Here is a 24,145-nt window from a genome sequence, read left to right on the forward strand (position 1 = left end):
CTTATGGGTGTAAGTTTGTACCTACAACTGCTAAGCCACTCCTAGTTTATAGCACAGAATGTAAACTTCAGAAGAAACATGTGCAGTACAGGTTCATGGATGCTCTTAAAAACTAATACTGTCCTTAATGATGATAAAAAAATTGAATTTTAAATTTATAGCTTTCACCTGACAATAACAGCATCCTGAATATGCTGTGTTTTTTAAAATGCACTGAATGCTCAGACTTCAGTAAAAAAAATTTATTTTCAATATAAAAGTGCCAAAATATTCACCAACATTTTAATCTATTCAGCAACCAGCTTACTCTAGTAATCAAAATTGCAAGCATCTTTATTCACATTTTTAAATCAAATTCCTTTCACACGTTTCCACAATAACCCGAGTCCCTTGAAAGTGGGAAATTTGCATTTCGATTGGCTGCTGTAGTCCATATGTCCAAGTTCATGTAGGCACGGAAAGGGTTAAACCTTGGATAGTACTCCTGCTTACACATAACTGCCTGGTTCTCCACATGGGTTGAATGTTGAGTCGTGGCACTGACAGGGCAGCAGCTTTCATAAACATCACTCTGAGGTGCCCAGATGGAACCAAAAAGTCCAGACATTGGAGACAAGCTTCGGGTGCTTGAGAGGTAGGGCTGCAGAGCAAGATAAAACCAGCATGGGAAACCGCAACACGGACCATTTGCCAAAGAAAATCTGGAATGCTAAGTACTAAATGGGAGGGAGGAAGCAGCATTTATGCAGAAATTTAGGAAATCCACAAGTAGAAAATTACACAGGAGTTTACTAAGAAATATAGCTGCCAAAAATATTACAGCAGCATTAATTCTTGTGTGTGTGTGTGTTTAAAGGCCCTTCACTGAATGAACTCACATGAGCTCCTCCCTGCACGGCACAGATATTACTCTAACAACAATATACTACTCAGTTATGGTCAGACTGTTGAGGAAAATACAGGAGAAATGGAAGACACACAAAGATCACCATGCATACTTTGAGAGTTCAAATTAAAAGAGAAAGATGCCTAGAAATGACAAGAAAAGGACTGAAGTATGTGTCAGTTCAGAAAGACTGTGCATGCTGGGAGCAGAAAGTGATATTCAGTGTGGAAAATGAGACTGTAATTGGGAGCTAGGGAATTTAGTTAGAAAATTTTGAAAGCTTATAAAGAACCTCCTGGAGGGCAAGATGTATTAGTCTGCAAGGAAGTCTCTCAGCGAAGGTCATGGAAGTCTTGGGACTTTTAAAACTGAATGAAACATTGAAATGTATTGTGGAGAAAAGCTCGCCAGGGAAATGAACTGAATTATCTAATGCATTTTCCAATCTCTACCTTCTGTGTTTCCTGGCATTCCTGAATAAAATATGAAATAAAGCCATGTTTATTTTAGGAAACAGTCTTCTACCAGTTTTGCCACTTTTTAACACAGAAGAATTTTCATTTTTACAGTTGAAAATATTTCTTGCTTTATTTAGTTAGTTTCATTCAAAATAAACCTACATTAAATTAAAAAAAATCTAAAATAGAGGATTTTGAAATATGAGCAGAAGAGAAGATAGTTACAACTAAAGACCACCTTGAACTGAAGTTACTACACTGCACTATGGGATGACATAAACATGGCTAGTCTGGAGTATAAGAGATCAAAGGCAGGATTCTGAAATCTGCACAAATCCAGTTTAAATTGCTTGAATTTCCTACCAAAAAAAAAAAACCCTGTCAAAGTCACTGAGAGCAGCTGTCCATTCAGCTCTTCAATTTTCAAAACTCTCTGGGTTTTTCTGTCAGCACTTTTTGGGTTTTACCCTCAACTGGACATGTTGATTTTGATTGAAAAAAGTCTCAATAGACTACCTAAGCCCAAAATATTTTTCCATATGTAAGCTGATTTTAGTCAATTTTCAAGCAAAAGGATCATCTTAAAATTTTGCAGACAAGATCAGTAACATCCTTGACGAACAGCTGGGAAAAACCAATGCCAGAATTAAACACATACATCAGGCTACTCAGTAGATTCATGAAGAAGATGCAAGCAACAGATAGGGAAAAGACAGGAATACACAAGGAAGGCTTTGAAGGAGCATGCAAAGGCAGCTCCTCACAGTGACAATACTCACTGTGGAGTTGACATAACTGGCAGGCTCCCAGGCAGGTGGCATATTGGGAGGAGCATTCCAGGTGGAGGGACAGTTCTGGTCAATGAAGGCTGTATTCTGCATTGTTGCAGTACCTGGGAAGCCACTGGGGTAGTTCATGTTTTCTGCAATTTATAAAATTAAGAAGACAAACTAAGGCTTTTGCAACATAAAACACTACTAACATTTCTGTGGAGGAACACTGAATCTTCTTGAGAGTGAGCCAGGCTGGGACTGACTTAATCCATGCAGCATCAGGATAGCACAGCAGCAAAGTGTTATCAATTTCTATCAACAGGACTACCACTCTGTATTAAGGACCCACTAACAAATTGTTATCAGGAGGACAGGATAAAGACTTGGCAGTCCCTCTACTGGAGAACAGAGTCCTTATTAGACAGAATGTGCACTGCAGAACCTCCCCAGGCCTCACCACCAACATGTCTCAGCTCTAAGCACCCAAGGGATCAGTGTGCTGCCTGGGATACTGCAGTCTGACCTTTCATTATTACTTAGGCAGGTAATGCTAAAGAATTCTAGATTGCTGCCAGTGTGCTTCTCAAGCCAAGAAACTCTAGCCTGGAAAGATAATTGGTCACAAGAGACCTTGTATTTCACACACTGGAAGGCTGAAGCCTGCCAGAGGGGAAACAAAGAAGACTGTGCAAAAAGATATGTGTAATACTGTAGGCACAAGCATTTCTCTCAATTCCCTCTGGAAGTCCTGCATACTGCCTTTTCAGGCTCTATACAAAGGCCAATCTTCTCATCCACCACATGCAGTCATTGTTTATTACTACAGAGCACTCAGCTGGAAAACGTAAAGTTGAAAGCAATGAACACCCATGTATAGACCAGCTCAGCCTTTTGTTCTATAAAAGGTGAGAGGAAAACAACCATGCTGTGATAATTAATAAGCTTTATTTCATCTTACCTTCTGGGAAAGCACCATATTCATTCATCTCTAGTGGACAATACATGTTGGAAAACTGGCTGTCACAAGCTGCATTCCAGTCAATGAAGCTGTCTCAAGAAAAAAAAATCTGCAGTCAGAAACAATTTGCAAAATTTCTGAAAATTAGTTAGAAATATTTCTTTATTGTAAAGCTCTTGGATGCAAAATGCCTGTAACTGATCATGAGGCTTTTCACATTCCACTTGTCAATTTTGCCAGTATCTACTCTGCGCCACTATGTAATCACAGCAATCTCTCTCACAGAGCTCTTTTTCCTCTGAGAAAATGAACAACTTGTAATGATGCTACCAGAATCCTGCCATGCCTAATTGGGTTCAACTTTCTTCCCTGTAAAAAGAAAATAACTGTACTTCTTCCCCATAATCCTGGATAATATGATTTGAGGTGGCAGAAGAAGACATAATACATTTGAATGCTTGAAAATAGCAATTAAAATGGAGATTTCTATTTTCCTAACAAAATGTGCTGAAGTCCAGTTAAACAGTGCATTTCCTAAGTTACACATAGATTTCTAGGGGTTATACTTCTTTAATTAAAATAATTTCAGAATTTCAAGAAGACTTTTTCAAAAGTAATTTCGAAAGATATGGCCCTGCTGTACAGCAGGTTTGAAGCAGTCAAACTCTGGATCCAGTCCGAACAAGGTAGGCATATAAAAGGATTTTATAAGAAGCTGCCCTACTTCAATTTTACTATTCAGCCAAGCAGCCATCTTAAGTTATCACTACTAAATTATCAATGAATAATTGCATGGATGTGTATGTATTTTTTGCATATGAAGTCCAAATCGAGATAGGTGTATGAAAGCAGTCACAGAATGGGTTAGGCTGGAAGGGACCACAGTGGGTCATATGGTCCAGCCTCCCTGCTCAAGCAGGGCCATCCCAGAGCACATAGCACAGGACTGTGTCCAGAGGGTTCTTGAATATCTCCAGTGAGGGAGACTCCACAACCTCTCTGGACAATCCATTCTGGTGTGTGGTCACTGCACAGTAAAGAAGTTCTTCCTCATGTTCAGGTGGAACTTCCTGTGCATCACGTTCTGCCCACTGCCTCTTGTCCTGTTGCTTGGCACCACTGAGCAGAGCCTGGCTCCATCCTCTTGACACCCTCCCTGCAGATACTGACAGACATTGATGAGGTTCCCTCTCAGTCTTCTCTTCTCGAGGCTGAACAGGCCCAGCTCCCTCAAACTTTCCTTGTAAGAGAGAGGCTCCTGACCCTTAAACAACTTTGTAGATTTTTTTCTGGATGTGCTCTAGGAGCTTCTGATCTCTGTTGCACTGACTATGGAGTCCAGCACTGGGCACCACTCCAGATGTGGCCTCACCAGGGCCAAGCAGAGGGGCAGGATCACCTCCCTTGCCCTGCTGGCATTGCTCTTCCTGATGCACCCCTGGGTACCACTGACCTTCCTGGCCACAAGGACACTGCTGGCTCAAGGACAGCTTGTTGTGCACCAGAAGCCCCAGGTCCCTCTCCTGTCATTTGGATGACAGGATACAACTTGAAGAACTGGCCATATTTCACTGCTATGTGGTGGCAGAGTATTTCTTCTCACTAGTTTGTGGCACATCTTTCATTACTAAAATTTGCTGTGTAAGCAGTGTAAAATACAAGAATTAATCAAGTTCATTACTACAGGAAGATCAACCAAAATATACACAGGGCCTGAAATATACCATCTTGTATCCCTAAATCATCTTTATACTGGAATATTTGTCTTTATAACAATGTCTGTTCCTGCCATTTAACACAAGTACACACTGCATAACACACCATGTCGTATATACAAGCTATGCATTTAGCAAGAGGGCAACAGATTTCAAAGACAGGCACTCTGCCTGCAAAACAAGTGAAAGGAATTAATAGCTTTCCAAAAGTATTTAATTAAACTTTAAAAAAGTTCTAGAATATCTATACATGAACAGGGACAGCAGTGAATTTGTATTAGTAAAATTAATCATGATGTACTCATGGAACAGCATTAACAACTAGAACTAAGACTGAAGTGCTTTTTTAAGAACGGCTTTTATTTTAACTGTCATCTGCCTTTACAAAAATAATGAGTAAACTACAGCCCTCTGCATTATAGAAGCCTGAACAAAGCATTATCTGTACTTTTTACACAAAATGTAACTTGCCTGTTGTGGACAGAGGGGGTTTCTTGGATCATGCATGGTATATTATTCTCAAGGTTGTAGTTCAAACTATTTGCCACACAGACTGGCTGGGCAGGCCACAAGTCTCCTGTTGGGTAAAGACCTAAAAAAGGAAAGGGGAATGAAATGCAGAGTAACAGGAAGGAAACTCCTCAGATTCTCTCATTCTGACACTTTATTCTCAGATCCCCAATAAGGACTATCTGCTAGAGAAAAAAATCCAGAGTTACTTTATTCTCAGATCCCCAATAAGGACTGTCTGCTAGAGAAAAAAAATCCAGAGTTATTAAGCAATTTTTTTTGTGATGAAGGCCCATCTTTAAACACATCTCAAAATTTTTATGTTTTAAAAAAGATTTATATAAGACTTGAACTGAGAAACTAGAATTCAACAAAACAGGGCAAGAAGCTCCTACTGAGGGTCCTTAAGTGTTCAGCCGCCAGTGCCGAGGTAGCACACTTCCACACAGAAGAGACAGCAGGGATGCAATCCCCACTGGCCTCTTTGTGCCCACCCCTCAGTCACTAACCACCTCTGAAGTCCAACTACACAAATACAGCAGGAACGGGGTCAGGTTTCTAACAGACTGGAGCCATTCCCGACCAGACAATTTGTGTACTCATTAAATGCTGTATTTAGCCTCTAGCACAGATATTCATTGTGCTGCTCTTCATGGACTGCATGTCCTGACTGCCCACAGATACTTGGTTCCTAAAACTCTATGAGAACTGGCAGCTGGAGAAATGAAAAAATCCAAATTAGCAATTTCCATGAGACAATGCTTGCAAAGTTGGATCTATTTCATTATTTCACATGATACATATTAATATTGCTACCACGGAAGAAGGTTAATCAGCATTTGTATCCTATCAGACAGGTTAAACCTCCAGCAGAAGGGCAGGGAGTGCTGCTGCCCAAAGAACCACGTATCCTGACCAGCTTTAAAACTCCACCTCACCATGTAGCATGATGCCTTTATGAATCCCACTCAGAAAGCTAATGTTACTTCCCTCTGAGACACAAACAATGAAAATTCAAGAATTTTAACAGTGCTACACAACCTCACTCATTACTGCTTTCAAAGAGAGCAAGTCCCAACTGTGGAAATTTAGAGAGAAAAATAGTCATGTTTGATTTGATGCCAAGCTTCACTTTAACACAGCAAGCAGTGTTCTTGATCTCGCAGCTGCATTGCTTTTGGATATTAATCTGTGCACAGCAAGAAGATGAAAAAAAAAAAGAATACCTAGAATATGAGCTGAAAGCTAAATGCTGTCTTCACACAGAGAAGATGCAGCAAAAATCATCAAGGTTATAAACAAAAACTGTCAAGGTTTTAAGCCTTCATTTGCTAACTTTTCACCTAACTTGCTCAGAAGCAAGTTAAGTTCTAGTAACGATCTGTCAAGTTGGTGCATGTGTTATTAGCATCATCACTAAAACTGCTTGGCAAAGTGTGAGAAAAATAGCTTCAGTTGTCGATACTGACCTTTATTTTTGTCAGGATCTGCAGCTATGTCAGTGAAATTGGGACATAAGGTTTCAGGATATTGGGTGATGTTGTTCATGTCTCTGCTGAATGAAAAGAAAATTTAATTTCTTAAGTCTCATAACACAAACTATTCAAAGGAATAATATATTCAAAAAATATTTCAAAGGAAATATACAGAGATGTAGAAAACATTCTTATGACCATCGCGACTGCTATTGCTTTTCCGCTGTCCTGATTTTTCCTATTTCAGAATTAGCACTGTGCAATTTTTAAAAGTTTTTCTCCAATTAAAAGCCACCTACTTATCACACATGCAAAATTAATAAAATTAATACACCTTAATTACCCCGTTTTTATTATCCAGGTATCAACCTATTGCAAATTAATTCAACAGCTCTTCTCTAAAACTGGAAAACAAGCTGTAGTTCATGAAGATCAGTAGAACCTCTTATAATGTCTGAACTTTTAGGTAAGTTTACTTTTATGCCCATGAAGACACATAGAGACACATGAGCATGAATTTGGTATTTATCAAAACCATCCCATCAAAGGAACTAGTCAAAATGAATAAAAGAAAACATTTTCAAGCACCAGAATCCCAAAGGAAAAGGATTGGATTATTTCTCCTAGTGAAAACAGAGAGTGGTGAATGAGAAGTGAAATAAGGATTCATAGTAATAAAAATTGTAGATGCTATCTCTACTACAGTAAAGAGGGAGAAAAGAATGTGGGGGAGGGAGGAATCAATTTTCATGCTGTATATCCTGGGAGAACATTATTCCCATTAAAAGAACAGCATCAACTTGAAAGTCTTATTCCCACCGTTTAAAAAAAAACCAACTAAGCAGTAATGGAAATGTAGTAAGTTGATAGGAGCTGGAAGAAGGGGAAGTGAAAAATTAATTTCCATTATTTTTTCCATGTGGAAGCTTTTATTGTACTTATGCAGTACAATCAATTTTGCTTATATCTTTTCACGTACTGAAGAAGATTCTTCTTCCAACTAGTAAGTACAATCAGATGATCATAAAAAATTACAAGATAACAGGTGCCAACAGGTATTATTTATCAAACTGAGACAAGACGTTAAGTTGGTGTTGTTTCTTTAATGCCTTACAGGTGTAGATGCAATTTTTTTACCTGGTATTGCAGATGTTATGAGACAGATTTAGAGTGATAGGAGTTTCAGATGGAAAATCATTTTGTGAAATATTCTCTCCTAAAGAAAAGAATGACTGTGAAAATCAAAGATCTTTAAAAAAGAAGTATGCACAGAATACACATACACACAAACAGAATCATCAATGGTGTTAATCAAGTTTTCTCTCACATTGGATTATCACTAACTGCATCAGTTTCAAGACATGCTACCTAAGTCCATAGTCTTAACATGTATTTTATAATTTAGAAGTGATTACCACAGTCTTGAACGAGAGGTTCCTTGTTACTATCAAATTAAGTCTGAATTTAGAGATCACAGGTTCAGACAGATCACACACTATCATTAAGAAATGTAAAGTTTTATACATACACAAATGCACATGAAGTTTCTGTATATTTTTAAATAATTCAAACCAATCTTTTTGCAAGTACCCAAAGCTGGGTTTGCTGGTGTCACTTCAGCATTTTAAAATTTACTTCTAGTGCCACATCACTCTGAATAATTATTTCAATGACTTTCAACAACTTTAGTGATGTTCAGGTATTCAAGAATTGCAATAATGAACCACAGCTCCCATTTCTCATACTAGTCAAGTGGCTCAGGTGTTCTGGCTATTTACATCTCAAATACACCTATTCAAACCCAGCCTCCTCAGATCTGAACTGCTTTCACACATTCCTCATTTGCGCATTACTTAAATAGTTTTAATGTCTAGAAAACCAAATAATGTGATGAAACAAATTCAAAGGCAGAAATTGCTTTGGCTATTCTGAGTGACTCTCAGTTCTCCCATCATTCCATGACAACTATCTGTGCATATTGCTCATTGAGGAGCCTGACAGTGATGATCTTCATCTCCATGAAACGTGTAGTACTTCTTGTCAAGTACAAAGTTCTTTACATCTCTCCGTGTGTGTCTAAGAGGGGCTCTACAAAAGACAAGTCATGTGCCCCATGCTGTGGTAGGCCTTTCCATTCAGCAGGAAGGCTAAAACTCTGTGCACTGCTGTGAAGAGGTGCTGTTTGCACAACTTACTGGATGGAAGAAAATGCCTGGGAGTAATCATTGGCTTTTTATCTCCATCTGAACTGCTGGTACTGCTCCAGCTACCCCAGCTCCCACGACTTGCACGAACACTTCCTGAAGAACTTCCACAATCTGAGCTTGAATCAGAACAAAACTTCTCCAAACACTTCTTTTTGGACCGCTGATAAAAGTTTTCTAAAGAAGTTGGGGGAAAAAAAAAACAACAAACCAGCACAACATTTAAGAAAGTCTTGTCAGGGAAAAGTAACCTGAATCATGAATTTACATGGATTCTCTGAATTTACTGGTGCAAGAGGAAAAAATATTTACTGATAGATTTGGTAACTAAACCAGCCCCTAACACAAGGAGTTTCGAACCTACATGATGGTAAATGAAGGCAAGTAAAATGAAGGCAAGTGAGGATACAGTGCTGCTATAGGTAATAGGTTGAAAGAGGAAGTGCGTATTGTCCTTTGAAATATACACTTAATATTCCAAACATGAAACATATCCTGGCTGTAGGAACATGCACACGAAGAGCAATAACAAAATGTTGCAAGTAATGAATTAATAAGTGATAGATTCTCTTTTCTTATTATCTCATCAGAGACGCAAAGGACAATCCTATAGAAATTGATAACTTTCTTCAGATCTCCTCTTCCCTGAAGTCAGGGAAAAGAGATTATTAAAATCCTGATGGAAAGGCAGGAAGTAGGTACCCAAGCTTTCTTTTGAACACAAAACCAGACTACCAGTCTGTCTTTCCTTCACCAAGAACTGATCTGTCATTGCTTCAGACTGATTCATTTTCTGTTTTGCACCATGAACCAACCCCATGGAGAGGCATGCAGAGCCCTTCAGAAGTGAGCAGCTATGTCCTGCCATCTTCACATCAGGGTTCAAAAGGGAGAAAAGCACAGATCTCTCAAGTAAGGAATGCTCTACTGCCACAAAATTCGCATTGTGTTTCCTTCCCCATTTTAGACAATTAAGACTGCATACCTGTTTCTCCCTGTATGGACAAGCTCCCAGCTTTTTGGTCTGCTTTACAATTTTCCCCGTTATTCTGAGGACACCAGGCTCTTACTCCAATATTCGCTCTCAGATCCGGCCTTTCAAATTCACTGCACATATGCTTCAACTCACTCTGCTCAGGGACCCTAATAGAACCACAACCCCAAAAAAAACATGTTTGCATTTTACATTTCATCAGGCATTAAAACACTTCAACTCACACACCTATCAAGGTAAAATGCAGGGGAAACAGTAGGTTTGGAAGTCTTATTTCCCAATTTTACAGAAACCTAAAAAACCTTTCCCAAAATGAAATATCCTACCACACAGACTACTACTTCTCAGGGGGAGAGGCAAAATGACATGTGCTTATTTAACTCCATTCTCTAATGCACTTGGCAAAATGGTAATCAGATGTTGCAGATAAAAAGTTTAGCAGTGTACAAAAATCTAGATGCAAAGAAAAATGTGTCCTGTGTTCACTTCACTGGCACAATTATAACTAGAGTAAAATCACAATCTGAAGCAATCTTAACTTTTTGCTAGTACAGGTGAAATGACATGTCTGCATCCAATATCAGAGTATTAAGGAAAAATGATTAAAAGTCAGCTGTCAAATTTCTGCAGAAATTGAATGGCTCCATCTTAATTCAGAAAGCAGCAACTGCTGAATTGGTTCAAGGAACAGACACGAAACTTCAGTATTTCACTGCTCGTTTTTTATCTTTCCTATCTATAAAGGTGTGCGTCAAGCAAAGATTTACACGTGTACTTACTTCCCACAAAATGAACAGAAACTTGTGTACGATGAGTTATAACAGCCTTTTCAGATTTACAATCTCCTTTTAAAGTCCAATGACCTCAATAGAAGCACTTGCAATAAAAATTAAGTCTGTGAAGGCTTTGTAGGATTGCGACCTTAATTCAAAGGGCTGGGGGAGGGGAAGTAGGATTTTCTCCACAGAAATGTTTCTATTCTAGAAGCAGTTTGTAACTAGTATTTTTTTAATAATCCAAACAACTTGAATTTAAAATATATTAAAAAAATAATTAAAAGTAATTCATAACCGACTTTAAAATGCACTAAAACAATTCTCAGGGGGGAAAAATAAGTAACTTTCCACAGTGCTCACTTAATATTCTCTACAATCTAGTGCTGCTGTAGTTGTTTTAAACATTACAGCAAAAATGCAAGCCACTCTCATTTCTACACATTTCTTTTCCAAAATTGGTAGAGTACAACATCCCCCCAGTTACTCAGTATAGCAGATGACTCTCTTGAAGGTGAAATCATTTCAACAATTTTATTTTCCTTTTTTCAGTGAAGAGAATACATGACTAGAACCTCTCCACACAATACACAAGGGGAAGGAAGCTAACTATCTGAACTTCAGAGACAGCACATTCCAGACTCTAACAGAGAGCTACCACTGCTATATAGAATGGGCTGCATCTATCTACATGTAGATTTACAAATGGAATATTTTAAAATTTTTAGTTTTGCTGGTGATACTTAGTAGTCCACATTCCTAAAAGTAAATGCTTGGGCCAGGATTAATGTGTGTTTACTTAAATAGATAAAGTAATCCTGCCTAATGTATTATGCAAAACCTGCAGAAACATTACAGAAACTTTGGGTTTCTTCATGATTTGGTGAGGCAATACATACCTTGTGGATATATTTACATTCTTCTTCTTATTTTTCCTAGATGTTCTATTTCTATTCCAATTAATATTTGGCACATTTCCTTCCTTTTTCTCCTGAGGCTTCTTCTTTCTATATGCATCTTCTTGCTAAAGGCAAAAATACAAGCTGAGACATTATAAAATGAACTTAACTTAGTCAATGAACTCCACTGCATTCTTCTAGCTAAATTTCTCTGGACAAAATGACCCGACTCAAATACATAGTCATTTCATGATTTAGTGACTTTCCACAGCACATCCTCTTTCCAGCACCATCAATTTAACCAGCCTTTCCAAGACTCTGTCCATCAAGACAGCAAGAGATGATGAGAGGGAAATTTCTGAATTCCCAAACTTAGCATTTTCCCTTTCACAGCATCTAGCTCTGACTTTCAGTGAAATAAAAATAATGGAGGGTGAAAAAGTAAAGCAGTCAATAAAATTCCCAATGTGCTAAAAACAAAAAACATCTGCCAGATTTATGATCAGCTGGTGTGCAAGTTCAGCAGCAATAAATCCTCCCTTTCATCAGCAACTGGGGGGTGGGGGAAGGCATTCATTTGAATTACGGCTGAGGAAATTATGGAGTAAGTTACCAGCAAATACTAGTCATTTCAAGAAATGCAAGAAACAAATTGAGCACCATCAGCCACACGGGCAAAGAAGTTTATAACAATTCCCAAAGCAAGACTAGACCATGTCTTTTCACACATATTCCCTAAGCAATGTAAGCAATTCTTCCTTACACCATTTTGCCATGGGATTTATATCCAGTAGACAGAATACAAACATAATCCAGATTCTCAGGTTTACTAATTGCCTGATGAAGTTCTTTTAGTGTTTTATGCTGCCTGCAACAAAGGCACAGGCTGATGTGTTTGTCATACTCAGAAACCAGGGGTGAAGAATGATCCTTCTCAGCAACTGCACAATCTACTAAAGGGCTTCTGCCTACTGTACTCTCAAATTCAAGTTTCTGATGCAAAGCCCTGGGTTTGGAGATCAGGTCTGCAAGTGAAGGCCAATATGCCCACCTCCCCTGCAGAGAATGTTCCCACATCATTAGTGTGGCTGACAGCTGGCATTGGATTCCAGTATGCTTGTGCCTGCTCTAACAGTAACAATCTCTGGCTGTGACATGGCTGTTTTGATTTTTACCCAAACTGTTCACCATTCCACAAAGCAGCATTAATACACAACGGATGTGGGACAGCACATCTGCACTCTTCTTCATTCATCTGATTTACAGGATTTCAGATCTGTGACTCTACAAAATAGTCCCTACATACGCATACATACATAAACTATAAAAAGATCATTTCAAATTTGAAAAAGAGAAAGATCACAATACAAACCTCAGAAGAAGTAATCTCCTCTTTTGTACAGCATGGAGTCTCTTCCTTGGGTCCCTTACTAATCTTTTTCTCTGTGGAAGGCTTTAGGTTGATCTGCTTTTTTGAAGTCTCGCAGTTTTCTGTTTCATTCCTGAGAGGCACTTGCTGGCTATTCCCTACAATTAAACAATAACAACTGTTTACATGGGAAGAGAAGGGGCTCTCAGTCATAATCACATATCACATACCTTTCTTTAAAAACAGCCTTGTGTTGCTTTCCAAAACATAGGAGACTAATGTCTAGGCTGATGATACTGGAAAATTTTAAAACCAAAAGCTAATGCAGTGTAAAAATTCTTATAGCAGTTGCAAAAAGTAGCTTTGTGTTGGTTCATGGTCATGAGCACACCACTCCCAGTGCATGCATAGATTACACAAGTCCTGCTCATCTCATCTGAATTTGAGCTACTTGGGGCTCAGCCATGGGGTCTGTAAGGTAGAATTTGAAGCTAGGGAACACTGGGTTAAAAAAACAAAGAGAAAAAACATCTGCAAGTTTAGTGGAGAGAAAGGTGCTTGACACTTCTGAAGTGTCCTCTGCATTCATTATGAAGACGAAGGGAAGTAGTCCTTTCTTTAGCATGGGTTCCACACTAAAAGTTCTTTCACTTGAGAGGCTTGTGAGGAAGAAGAATTATTTTGATCTAAGAGTCCAAAAGATGAAAGCTTCAAGAGGAAGCCTGCCTCAACAATTAGATGAGCTGCTCATTTAAGTCACATTCCTCTGCCTGGGCCAGGACAGGACAGGACAGAATTAACTTTGCCTCTGATCGATTCCAGGTATCTCACAGAACTGTACTACATTCACAGTGATCTGCTACCGAGGCTGTCAGCTGCTCTGTGTGAGAAATGTTATCACTTACTGAACTGAACTGGCCTTCTCAACTGGGAAAGGCACGCCCAAACATTTTTACAGTTTCCTGGCAACCAACTTCAACATACCAGCTCTGAGTCACATACTGGCTTCCCTCTGGAGCAGCAGCCATGAGGACTGCAAAAGGAGCACATGTGAATGAAACACCAGGCAAGGGAGACTGCCAGAGCTCTAAAGAATACTCTGTGGCTCTCCAGCATACAAATATGTGAGTACCGGAGGTCCTGTACTCCCTGTTTGCACAAAACCAGGTCTGTAACTATAATCAAGATACAAACACTGCAACATGGTACATTTTAGACTTAACATATCCTACTAAATGTCTTGAAACACAGAAAAATGCCTGATAATAGACAACAAGGGAGATTACCTTTAGCTCTTTACTACTGAATACACTGAATGATCTCCTAACTCAAAGCAAAGAATAAGTAACAGTACATTTTAGGTGAAAATATCTTGCCTTCACCAGCGATTGCACACTTGTAGCTGCTATAGCTCACAGAAGCAACACAAGAAGCAACGAGCCTGTGGTTGCAACTACGGAAGACAGCAGGGCCTGAAATCCCTCTCTGATGGCTTACTCCCTAAATAAACTGCCACAGCTACAGCAAATGCCAGTTTTCACCATTCAATTACTTTGCCAAGTGCCTCAATAAAGCCAAGCTTCCAGAGGATACATTCTTCTATCCCACTTTTGATTTCTCCCAGGTGTTCTTCTGCTGTTCTTTAAAATTTTGAATTGTGAAGCTAAGAGGTATGACTTCCCAGGCAGCTTAGCCCCACAATTTCAGAAAAAGAAAAACAAGATTAAAAATATAGCTATGCAATTACTATGGAAAACACTGATTTGCAGATTCCTACATAATAAAAGTTCACATTATCCTGATGTCAGGTTTTTCTTATTTTGGGTGGTTTTATCAGAGTTCTGAATATCTACTTCTGAATGTGCTTGCTTGGTGATTCAAGCATCATATTTTTAGTGGACCTGATATAGCAAACTGGGATCCTTCTAAATATCTGACAAGGGCAATTCATGTCTTATAATCAGATCTATGACATCAATTATTTTAACAGTTAAAATGCTATGGCAACAAGCTTGAAATCTGTAAACAAAGCAAATTTATGATTTATGAAACAACTTTAAATGTAAGCTGCTTCCTTAGGAATGTAAACAAACAAATCACAGTGAACACATAAGAAACAACACATTCCCTTGTCCCACGCAGAAGACAAAATCCTGATCACAGTGAACTCATCAGAAGATTTCACGTAGTAATTTAGACTGACAGAATTTAAGAAAAAATTACCACTAATTTTCCTAATTTCTTGCAGTTCAGGCTGTTGTTGAGGTGAATTTCTGGACAAGTGACTTTCAGGCAGCTTCTTGGACATCTTCACAGAACAGAACTCCTGTTCTTTGAGCTCAGCTAGATTTTCTGAAGTTTTAAGGTTAGTTTCCTTAGGAAACATACATGTTTGAAGATCTTCCTTCAGATCACACTCTGAAGGAGTATTTTTAATGAGAACTGTATTTTTCAGTGTACTTTCTTCTTTACCCAGAAAGTCTTCTGGAATAGTTAAATTCTTGTTAACGTTTATGCCATTTGCATATTTCAGAGTTACCCAGTTCTCACTGACAACATCAGTGCAAATGTCCTCTTTTGGTGCTGAGATTTGGTTCTCTGCAATCTGATTCTGTTTCTCATCAGCAGCTGCAATGGCACTGCCAGCTGCTGTGTTTGCTTTCTGCTTACTGTAGTAAACTGAACATTTGTGTTTCTTCTGAGAGTGGCTGTAGGTTGCAGGACTTCTCTTTGCCGCACTCTGACTTCGGCTGGAAGAAGGGCCTACAGACAGGAAGCCCTTCCCTTTACCTTTATCTGAGGAACTATAGGAATCCATAAATGTCTTGCAGCTTCCCCTGGAGGAAAAAAAAATAATTTGGGATTTGTTTTTCTTTACAAAGTCATCATGAATTGTTTTATGAGATATTGCTGTAAGAAAAGCAAGGGGGGCATATTCACAAGCCATGAAATTGCTTTAGGTCTTTACTATACCAGCTAAGCACATTCTGATTTCAGTGAGAATTGACCAAGACTCTTAAGCATTTGCTCAGACTTCCAACACACTTACATGCTTCAGTGAATAAGTGCCTAACTGACCACTCAAGAGGGTCAGACTGAGAATCATTAATGTGTTTTCCCTTCTTTCCATGGCTGCCACACATGGTGTATCCTTTACTTTCATCACACCATTTTTACCTTATGTATTACTGGCAATATTCAAGATAATAAACCCCTGAGTTCCTCCATTTCTCCTGAGTTGAGGTGGAAGTTCTCTAAAAGAGGCTGCTTGGAACACTGTCTCCTTTAAACCAGCACACAGCAATATCAGTAAGAATCAGACAGAAAGCACCACTCCACAATAAACAGGTAGAAAAGAAGAAAAAAAAAGTATTTTTACTTGTAGGAATCAGAGCTGATTACGTCAACAGAGTTGTTCTGCTGTGGTGAAGCACTAGGATTTGGCCTCTGTCTTGACTTCATGAACTCTGCTAGAATATACTGGGCTTGCTGGAAGGCTATCAGAATCACTCCAAGCAGAGACAAACTGCCAAAGAAAACAATAGATACTGGAGGAACTTTCAGGAATATTCATTGAAAGAGTTAAAAAGCTTCTAAAAATATACACTTCTCAAATATTTTTTTCAGTAAATTCTATGTAAAAAGACAGACAATAAACTCAAAATACAGCCTTAAAACTGATAGTTGTAATAGTATTTTCTTTTCCTTTTTTTTTCCTTATAGGCCTTACGAGTTATTAGCTCAATAAAATAACTCAGTCATGAAGTTTAAAAGAAAAAAATAGAACAAAGTAAAAGTTAATTCTAAAAGAGATAATCCTTGAAGGTAATTTAGAAGTAACTGTGTTGCAGTCTTATATCATATCATAATATGATGCAAGACATCATAATATGATGTAAGACATGATATCATAATATGACCTATCAGCCTGCTGTTCATTTATGATAGTAATCGTCATTATTTTGGTATTTATTAAATACCCTCTCTCTCTTTTCCTAGAGAAAATGCTGGCATAAAATGAGCTACAAATGCCATCATGCTTCTGAACTAAAAATGTCCTCTCTCCACAGTGTTTTAATTGCATCAAACATATATGGATCAAAACAAAAATGTTTCTAATTAATCAAACCACCTTCTCAATCATTCAGTGTAAATTTTGTTAGCAGGAATACAGAATGAAAAATTCCTAGTTTTTCAGATCCCTGTAGTCTTCTCCTGTTGCATCCAGAACCAGGCAAAGTGGTCACCACTGTTACTTCATTTGTGTTCTCACTGTTTCCAGTGTCCAAACTAAGCTAGCAGCGGCACAGTGAGCATGGAAATCTCAGTTCGGGATGCATCAGCACATGTGTGTTATCAACACGACATTCACACACACTGCATCTTGTAGGAACTCTGAGGTGCTGTGAGGAAAGCCTTACCTTACAAAGAGAACAGTGAGCCTCCAGAAAGACTCTTCCCAGCTGGGTCCTGGCACCACATCTGCACACAGCGGTAACAGATGGTGAGGGAGAGTCACGTTGAGCGTGAAGTGGAACTCCAAATCAGCAGCAGTCACCAGTGTGAGCTCACGAATTACCCAGGAAGATGTAAAGTCAGGAGTGAATCTGTCAGGAAAAACAGAGGTGGTGTTTGTGACTTTTCACAATACTCTTATTACTGTGACATGTTTTCCCTTTGTCAAGGAAATGCACATAATCAATTCAGATTAATCAACAAAAGCACAGCTGTCCACCATACAGCCAGCATGATTTCAGAAAGGGTCAGGTACTAGGGTACAAAGCAGGAAAGACACAGAAAGCAGAAGAAACACCAGATTTGTCTCTTCTTCCACTTCCCTGACCCATCTCAGTATTCTCCTTGATTGCTAGAAGGTGTATCTTGCCTTTCCAATCAGTAGAGGTGAGATTTGTTGCATGGGAAACCACAATTACTTTAATACAGTAACATTAACTTTACTTTTGCTTCAGCCGCGGTATCTTTCACTCATGGATAGTTTAAAAAGAATCAGTTTTAGACTATGTGCAATGTTGGGAAAACATGACTAGATTGTGGTCAGGCTACTTGGAATAAGCTTAGAGAATAACAAGCAAATAAAAAATTGTGGCAACTCTTTTGTTTTAATTTATTACTTCATAATGCACTGATAAAAGCATGTATGCTGCTTCTTAAAAATAATGGGTCGTATAAAGAACCAGTATTATAAAATCCGTGTGTTAGTGTTATCCTGAGGGAAATTCTTACTAAATTTCTATTCATAATTTTGTGTGTGGTATGTTATTGGAGTGTCTGTTTCTGAAATTAATTATTTCAAATTTCCACTTCAGTTATTTTGTCAACAAATTTGTCACTGCTTACACAATGCTGATTTCTCGTGATGAGTTTTGAGCTAGGAAAAATTCCCGACAGTCTAACACTTCAAATCCATATCCTTGGCAACTGTAACCATTGATTTTCATTGATGAAATTGTTATAGGAAGAGGCCCAATATTCTCTACTTTGAAGTTCTTCGTAATGGATAGAATTTGCTTGCTGTCTTTCAGTTCTTGAAGGAAAAAAAAGAGAGCAATTATTTTACAGTGCATAAAATGATTTTCTTACATTCATAAATAAATTGCTATTTTTACTTACAATTGAACAAAGAAGCTCCATAAGTGACTAAGATCTCATACAGACTATTCTGCAGAAGTGTATCTCTAAAACTTTTAACTATTTTCAGTCAGAGTTTTGACAAAACAGAATCTACGTTTCTCAAGGCCAAGCTCTTCAGCTTTTACCATTCTGTTTATGTAACATTAATCTTCTGTATCAGTACCAGTGCAGAGCAAAGCAGCCAGCTGCTCAACCAGAGACCTGTGTCTCCTTACTCACGTCGTCTGCAGTCCATTAGTGTAGCTTCTGGCACCTTAAATCGAAGGGATCCTCCTGCACCAGGGAGTCTTCCCCCTACTTTAAGCAATTCTTTGGCTCCAAAGCCTTCTACATTGACCACATCCAGAACAGTTAAGTTGTTTCTGCCATAAAATAAACATCAAGCAATAAGCCACTAAAGCACAAATTAAGTTTGCGAAATCATGGCTTTGCTCTCTAGTTGCCAAATCAACAGTGTTTCAGTAACAGAATAAGTGGCAAAACCTAGACAGGTTTCCCCTACACAGAGACAGGATCAGTCCAGAACCAGCCACTAGTGAATATCACGTAGTGAAGGAGCAAGTTTAGCGACCAGTGCCAATAGATAACAACTGTGCCACCTAGTAAAATGGCTGCTTCTTCAGTAAACTCTCTTTTCCTACAAAGGTAACCAAAGTTTGGCTGCATAAAAGACTCACTGGATCCATAACTCCTATCATTATTAAGTAAGGTTGAAAACAGCAAAGCCACACAATGTGTTTCTCTCTTAAATCAAAACTGCCTCAATAAAGTCACATGCATTTTATAACCCTCTGACCACAAATCAAGAAAATTAATGACTAAGACAAAAGGCACAAACACACTTTAAGCAATTTTTATTAAACCAGAGGTATTCTGACTTTCAAATTTTGACCATTTGTCTACATGCCAGGACTTTGCAAATTCATTTTTACACCGAGTTGCTCGATTCTCATTTACAACTAAAATTTGCCTTACCTGATTAAAATAAGGGAAGTTACTCTTTTGTAGTCAAGAGGTGTAAACATTACACCAACTTTTCTGGTTTCCAGCGGCTGTAAACTTAAACAAAGCATCTCAGAACTGCATTTCTTGCTGATGAGGTTCTCTTGATGTGCATTCTGTTAAACAGAAAATGCACTTCTTACTCACAGAAAACGTGTGTTTAAAGATGTCAATAAAGAAAGCACTGTAACACCACATAGAATATTTTTGGCATAGTGCAGAAACTGCTAACTAATTTGTTATACCAAAGTCTTTCCTTTTGACAACATAAAAAATCAGATAAGATTGTTTATTTGAGTAAAAGTTCCTATTACTGCACTTACTACGAGGAATGTATTACTTCATTATTTAAATCAGCTTTTATTTGCTCAGATGGAAAAGAAATTATATAGTGTCTTTCATATTCAAGAAATCCTGAAACACTTCACAACACAAGAACTGACAGTGTACTGATTGCACAGGGAAATGTGGCAACCATTACACCCTCAGTGCATGACTTACAACTTGATTGAAGTGAGAAAGGAACTGCGGGTAAATAAGCTGATCATTTGAGTCACTGGAAAGAAGCCAAAGAGAATTCTCTGCTATATTAACTGAAAGCCAGAACTACCAGTACTTAGTCTGGAAATAATGTAATTTTTTTTAATACTGTTGTCTATTCTTTCTGCCTTTGAAAAATGAAAATAGCCCTATAATTTGCTCTTCCAGAACTGGGGGTCCCCTCTTAGAAAGGGGTAATCAGATACCTATAGCACTCAAAAAAACCATAGATATTCCAAAATGGTCTCTCACTTGGTTGTTTCTCAGTTTATGGGTGTTGTACTGACAGCTTTTCTGATCTTTTCCAGTTCAAAATGTTTTTATTCTTAGTCTGTTTTATGAAAAATAACACACAAAACCTACCAGAACCTGCATTTAATAGTCACTATTTATTAAAAGCAAGCCTTGTATGGCATTTGCAAACTTCCCCATGTCATTCCCTACAAAGACGAGCCTAACAATTCACTGTACATAAACTGACTAGGGAAATGATGCCAAACACAAAAATTTAAATATTAACAACTATTGATTTGGTTAACAAGACAAGATCTGCCTCATATGTGCTGAAAATCCATCTAACCATGCATGTTCCACATAGCTCTTCAAACCTAATGAAAAACATGTATTGCACACAATGATGTGAAGATCTACAGCTGTTTTTCCATTTGGCCAAGAGTATGGTGTGTGGGACTGTGGAAGCTCACTCCTACCCCTACGCTACCTTCCTTTTTTCAGAGTGTGCCTACAGGCTACGATTTATGAACTGCTGTCTCCTCTCTTTTACAACAACTCTTACAACTGTTGCCAGAAAGGAAAGGTCAGCTTTGATTAGCTTAGCAAACATACTCTTTTCTTTTTACAAGGTACAAATATTTCATTAAGATCTTAAAGCATATGTGCAGAAACATGTATCTGCACAGGACATTAAATATGAAGTTGCAGCATGCCCAAACAGCAAGGAAAATACGTCAATTCTGGGCTTTTGTACAAACCAGAAGTCCTAAGAAATTCTGTGGCTATTCTGGATAGTACTCTGGTCACCAGAATATGCCAGCATCCCTGATACAGCATTTTCTCTGTCATCCATGACACAACACCTCAAAGTTTAAGCACAGCTCAGCACTGGTGTGCCACAGTCAAGTGTTACCACACTTATGCAAAAATTAGGCAATGAGAACCAGAAAGAACTGTGCCATTCCAAACCTGAATCCAGAAGTTGCAATGGCATGAAGCTGAGATGCAAAAATCCTGGCTCCTCCTCCCCTGAACTATCTGATACTGCTTCTCTCTACTGAGAGGACAACCGGCCAGCTCCTGACATTGCCAACTCCACAGCCTGACACTTCATGGCCCGCCTGGAGCCAAGGGTGAAGTCCCAACAACACATCCACACACGTACAGGCATGCACACTCTTCCTCCCTAGAGCTGTATTCAAAAACTGACTCAAATCCTGAAGATATCTAACTGCAAAGATACAAACTTGATGAAGAATCAAGAAAAAAAACTGTGAAACGCCTTTAAATTGTACTTGGGAAGAACCCAGAAGTAGCATAGCTAGAAAAATCCTTCTCTAGTGCATCGGACCACTTCTACCAAGATTAGCCATCTTACCCTCTGAGAACATTCATCCATTAGCCTGAATTCGGTGGTTGTGAAATTAATAGCTTGCACATTTATGCCGAACCTAAATAAACCAAACAAAAAGTTAAGCACTTGAAACCCAGCCTGTCAGAACTGCATTGACTTATTTTTACATGCTGGCATCTATTCTTAAATAGAGACTACTTTTACAATTGCATTTTGGCAGTGTGAAATATGGTGGAAATGTGGGTCTGCATTTCAACAGAATACACTGCAAATCAGTTTTATGTGGATTCCACACATTTGGAAAACAGACAAATGGCTGGGCATTTTAGGTCTGTCAGTGTAGAATACTGTAAAAGATAACAGTCAAGAAATAGAATTCCTAAGCCACACAAACACAAATTCCCCAAAGCTCTTTCTGCTTACATAACTGTTAAGAAATAATCATTATTAAATCTCATATAATTTATTCACATATCTCTCTTTCTGCTCATGATTTGTTTGGGATAAATTCCTATTTTCCATCACATAATTTGCAAATCAAATTCACTTAAAGCAATTGATTCGTTTATCCAAATGCAAATTATAAGCATTTGACATTAGGTATTAAAAACTGACTTAAGAAAACCAACACGTAAAATGTAGATTATAGATGAATGGACCTCCAGCCACTGAACCGAAAACTCACTTGTCATAACTGTCTATGACATTAGCTTAAAAAGAACCAGTTAATGGATGTGATTTCTGGTGAAGAAGATCTGCAGAAACAAAAGTGTGCAAATACAGAGAAAATGTAATTGCAAACCACTAGAAAGAGTCTGTGTGGAAACCATATTTAGTATGCAAACAGATGCAGTTATTAATGTGCATATATATACACAGACATATATATGCACAGGCATGGACCTATGTAAAGAAATGAAGTTAAGGAAGCAATTACACAGGGATTGGGACCCCAAATAAGCAAGTTGCACCTAAGCACAGGAGTAATCCCACCGTCTCTAACCACACACTCCTACCAACTATAACATTTTTTCAAAGATAAGTGTGACAGGGCTTATTTTGGTGAACATCAGCTCACTCACCAGGTCCCTTTATTGTTCATCTATCTCTTCTCTAGATATCTCATTAGATCATCTCAAATCTAAAACAGAAAGTCTAATGCAGAAACATTTACTTAGCTGACCCTAAACATTTATGTTGAGGTTCCTCCCTCTGGACCTGCATTTTTCTTCCCGGTTCCTGTTTCCTCTTCGACCAGAGTTACTACGTAAGAAAAGCCTAAGAAGAAAACTCTACCTGGTAGAAAACTCTTCCTGGTTCAGATACCTTCTTTTCACTGATCTGTCTGCAGACCCTACAGATACCAACTAGCACTGTGAGGAGATGCACAAGCCCAACTCTGTAAGCTGTTCACCTCACCTGGGCAGCTTGCACTAAGCCTCAGACACTAGAAGATGACCAACTATAATATATATATGGCAGACACAAACCTGCTTAAAACACGTTCAAGTTGTGTTTTATCAATGATGAGGTACATTACAAAGGCATGCACCATACAGGGAACTGCCCCGAACATGGCTCTATCTTCCAAAATGGGTCAGAACATAATCCCCACCTAAGTTACACTTTGAAAAACTAAATAAAACCCAGTAAGTAACAATCATAAGGCATAGCAAATAAGAACTTTTAAAAGGGAAAACAGTACCCTGAGATAGTTATTACCATTTGTTCAGCAGATTCAGTGAAGCTTGGGGATCAGGGTAGTAAGAAAGAGGCAGAAGCTGCAACGTAACTGGGAAGGATGAAGGGTTTCTTAGTACGAAATATTTTACCTAAATAGTTTGGAGGGGAAAAGAAAGAGTTAAAAACTACATATTTGAGAACTGGTTGGTAAAATAATTCAGCACTGGCAATACAATCTGCATTTTCAAGGGATTTCAATCTGGCATCTGTGTCAATGCAGTATAATCATACATGCACACGACTGCATGTAACAGCAGGACATGTCACCACGATGTCATAATTTGCAAAATCATCTAAGAGTGCATTTTGAACCATGTGTATGAAAATACAGACCGCCCCCACTCCCCCAGCAATCCTTTCATTTGGATTTTGATTTATGCAGACAGATGTGAACAAAGCTCTTGCACAGAAGAGAGTGAAGTTAGTGAGGTGCCACCCCTTCTCAGAGAAGTCTGAATGCAAGCAGGTTATAAAAATTTCTGTAATGACTAACAATTAAACTGGACAAATGGAATATTAAGGTAATTCACAATATGTGCATATGAAAACTATTTCCATATGACTGGTTCTGGCCTAGGCTAGGTTAGTCGAGACCTAAATCTAACA

The 24,145-nt window shown here is 38.4% G+C and overlaps 1 protein-coding gene across 5 annotated transcripts in view; it reads right to left on the reverse strand.

Annotated features, from left to right (window-relative positions):
* Positions 1–227: 227 nt before the first annotated feature.
* The window catches only part of TMEM131L (transmembrane 131 like), a 78,762-nt gene continuing 54,844 nt past the window's right edge, over positions 228–24,145 (reverse strand). For 4 of the 5 annotated variants that reach the window (XM_068187232.1, XM_068187229.1, XM_068187228.1 and 1 more), the window contains 18 exons: positions 23,519–23,628; positions 21,821–21,893; positions 19,642–19,784; positions 18,886–19,028; positions 18,373–18,559; positions 17,436–17,621; positions 16,394–16,540; positions 15,238–15,851; positions 13,018–13,172; positions 11,646–11,770; positions 9,965–10,122; positions 8,971–9,156; positions 7,913–7,991; positions 6,770–6,855; positions 5,262–5,382; positions 3,076–3,164; positions 2,124–2,266; positions 228–640 (listed from right to left, as the gene is read on the reverse strand). In XM_068187232.1, the coding sequence (XP_068043333.1) occupies positions 362–640; positions 2,124–2,266; positions 3,076–3,164; positions 5,262–5,382; positions 6,770–6,855; positions 7,913–7,991; positions 8,971–9,156; positions 9,965–10,122; positions 11,646–11,770; positions 13,018–13,172; positions 15,238–15,851; positions 16,394–16,540; positions 17,436–17,621; positions 18,373–18,559; positions 18,886–19,028; positions 19,642–19,784; positions 21,821–21,893; positions 23,519–23,628 (3,024 nt within the window). In that variant the 3' untranslated portion in view covers positions 228–361. The remainder of the gene's footprint in view (positions 641–2,123; positions 2,267–3,075; positions 3,165–5,261; positions 5,383–6,769; positions 6,856–7,912; positions 7,992–8,970; positions 9,157–9,964; positions 10,123–11,645; positions 11,771–13,017; positions 13,173–15,237; positions 15,852–16,393; positions 16,541–17,435; positions 17,622–18,372; positions 18,560–18,885; positions 19,029–19,641; positions 19,785–21,820; positions 21,894–23,518; positions 23,629–24,145) is intronic. The other variant, XM_068187231.1, reaches the window with a different exon arrangement.

This window comes from Anomalospiza imberbis, chromosome 4 (genome assembly GCF_031753505.1).
Source record: "Anomalospiza imberbis isolate Cuckoo-Finch-1a 21T00152 chromosome 4, ASM3175350v1, whole genome shotgun sequence".
In the NCBI taxonomy this organism is placed as follows: Eukaryota; Metazoa; Chordata; class Aves; order Passeriformes; family Viduidae; genus Anomalospiza; species Anomalospiza imberbis.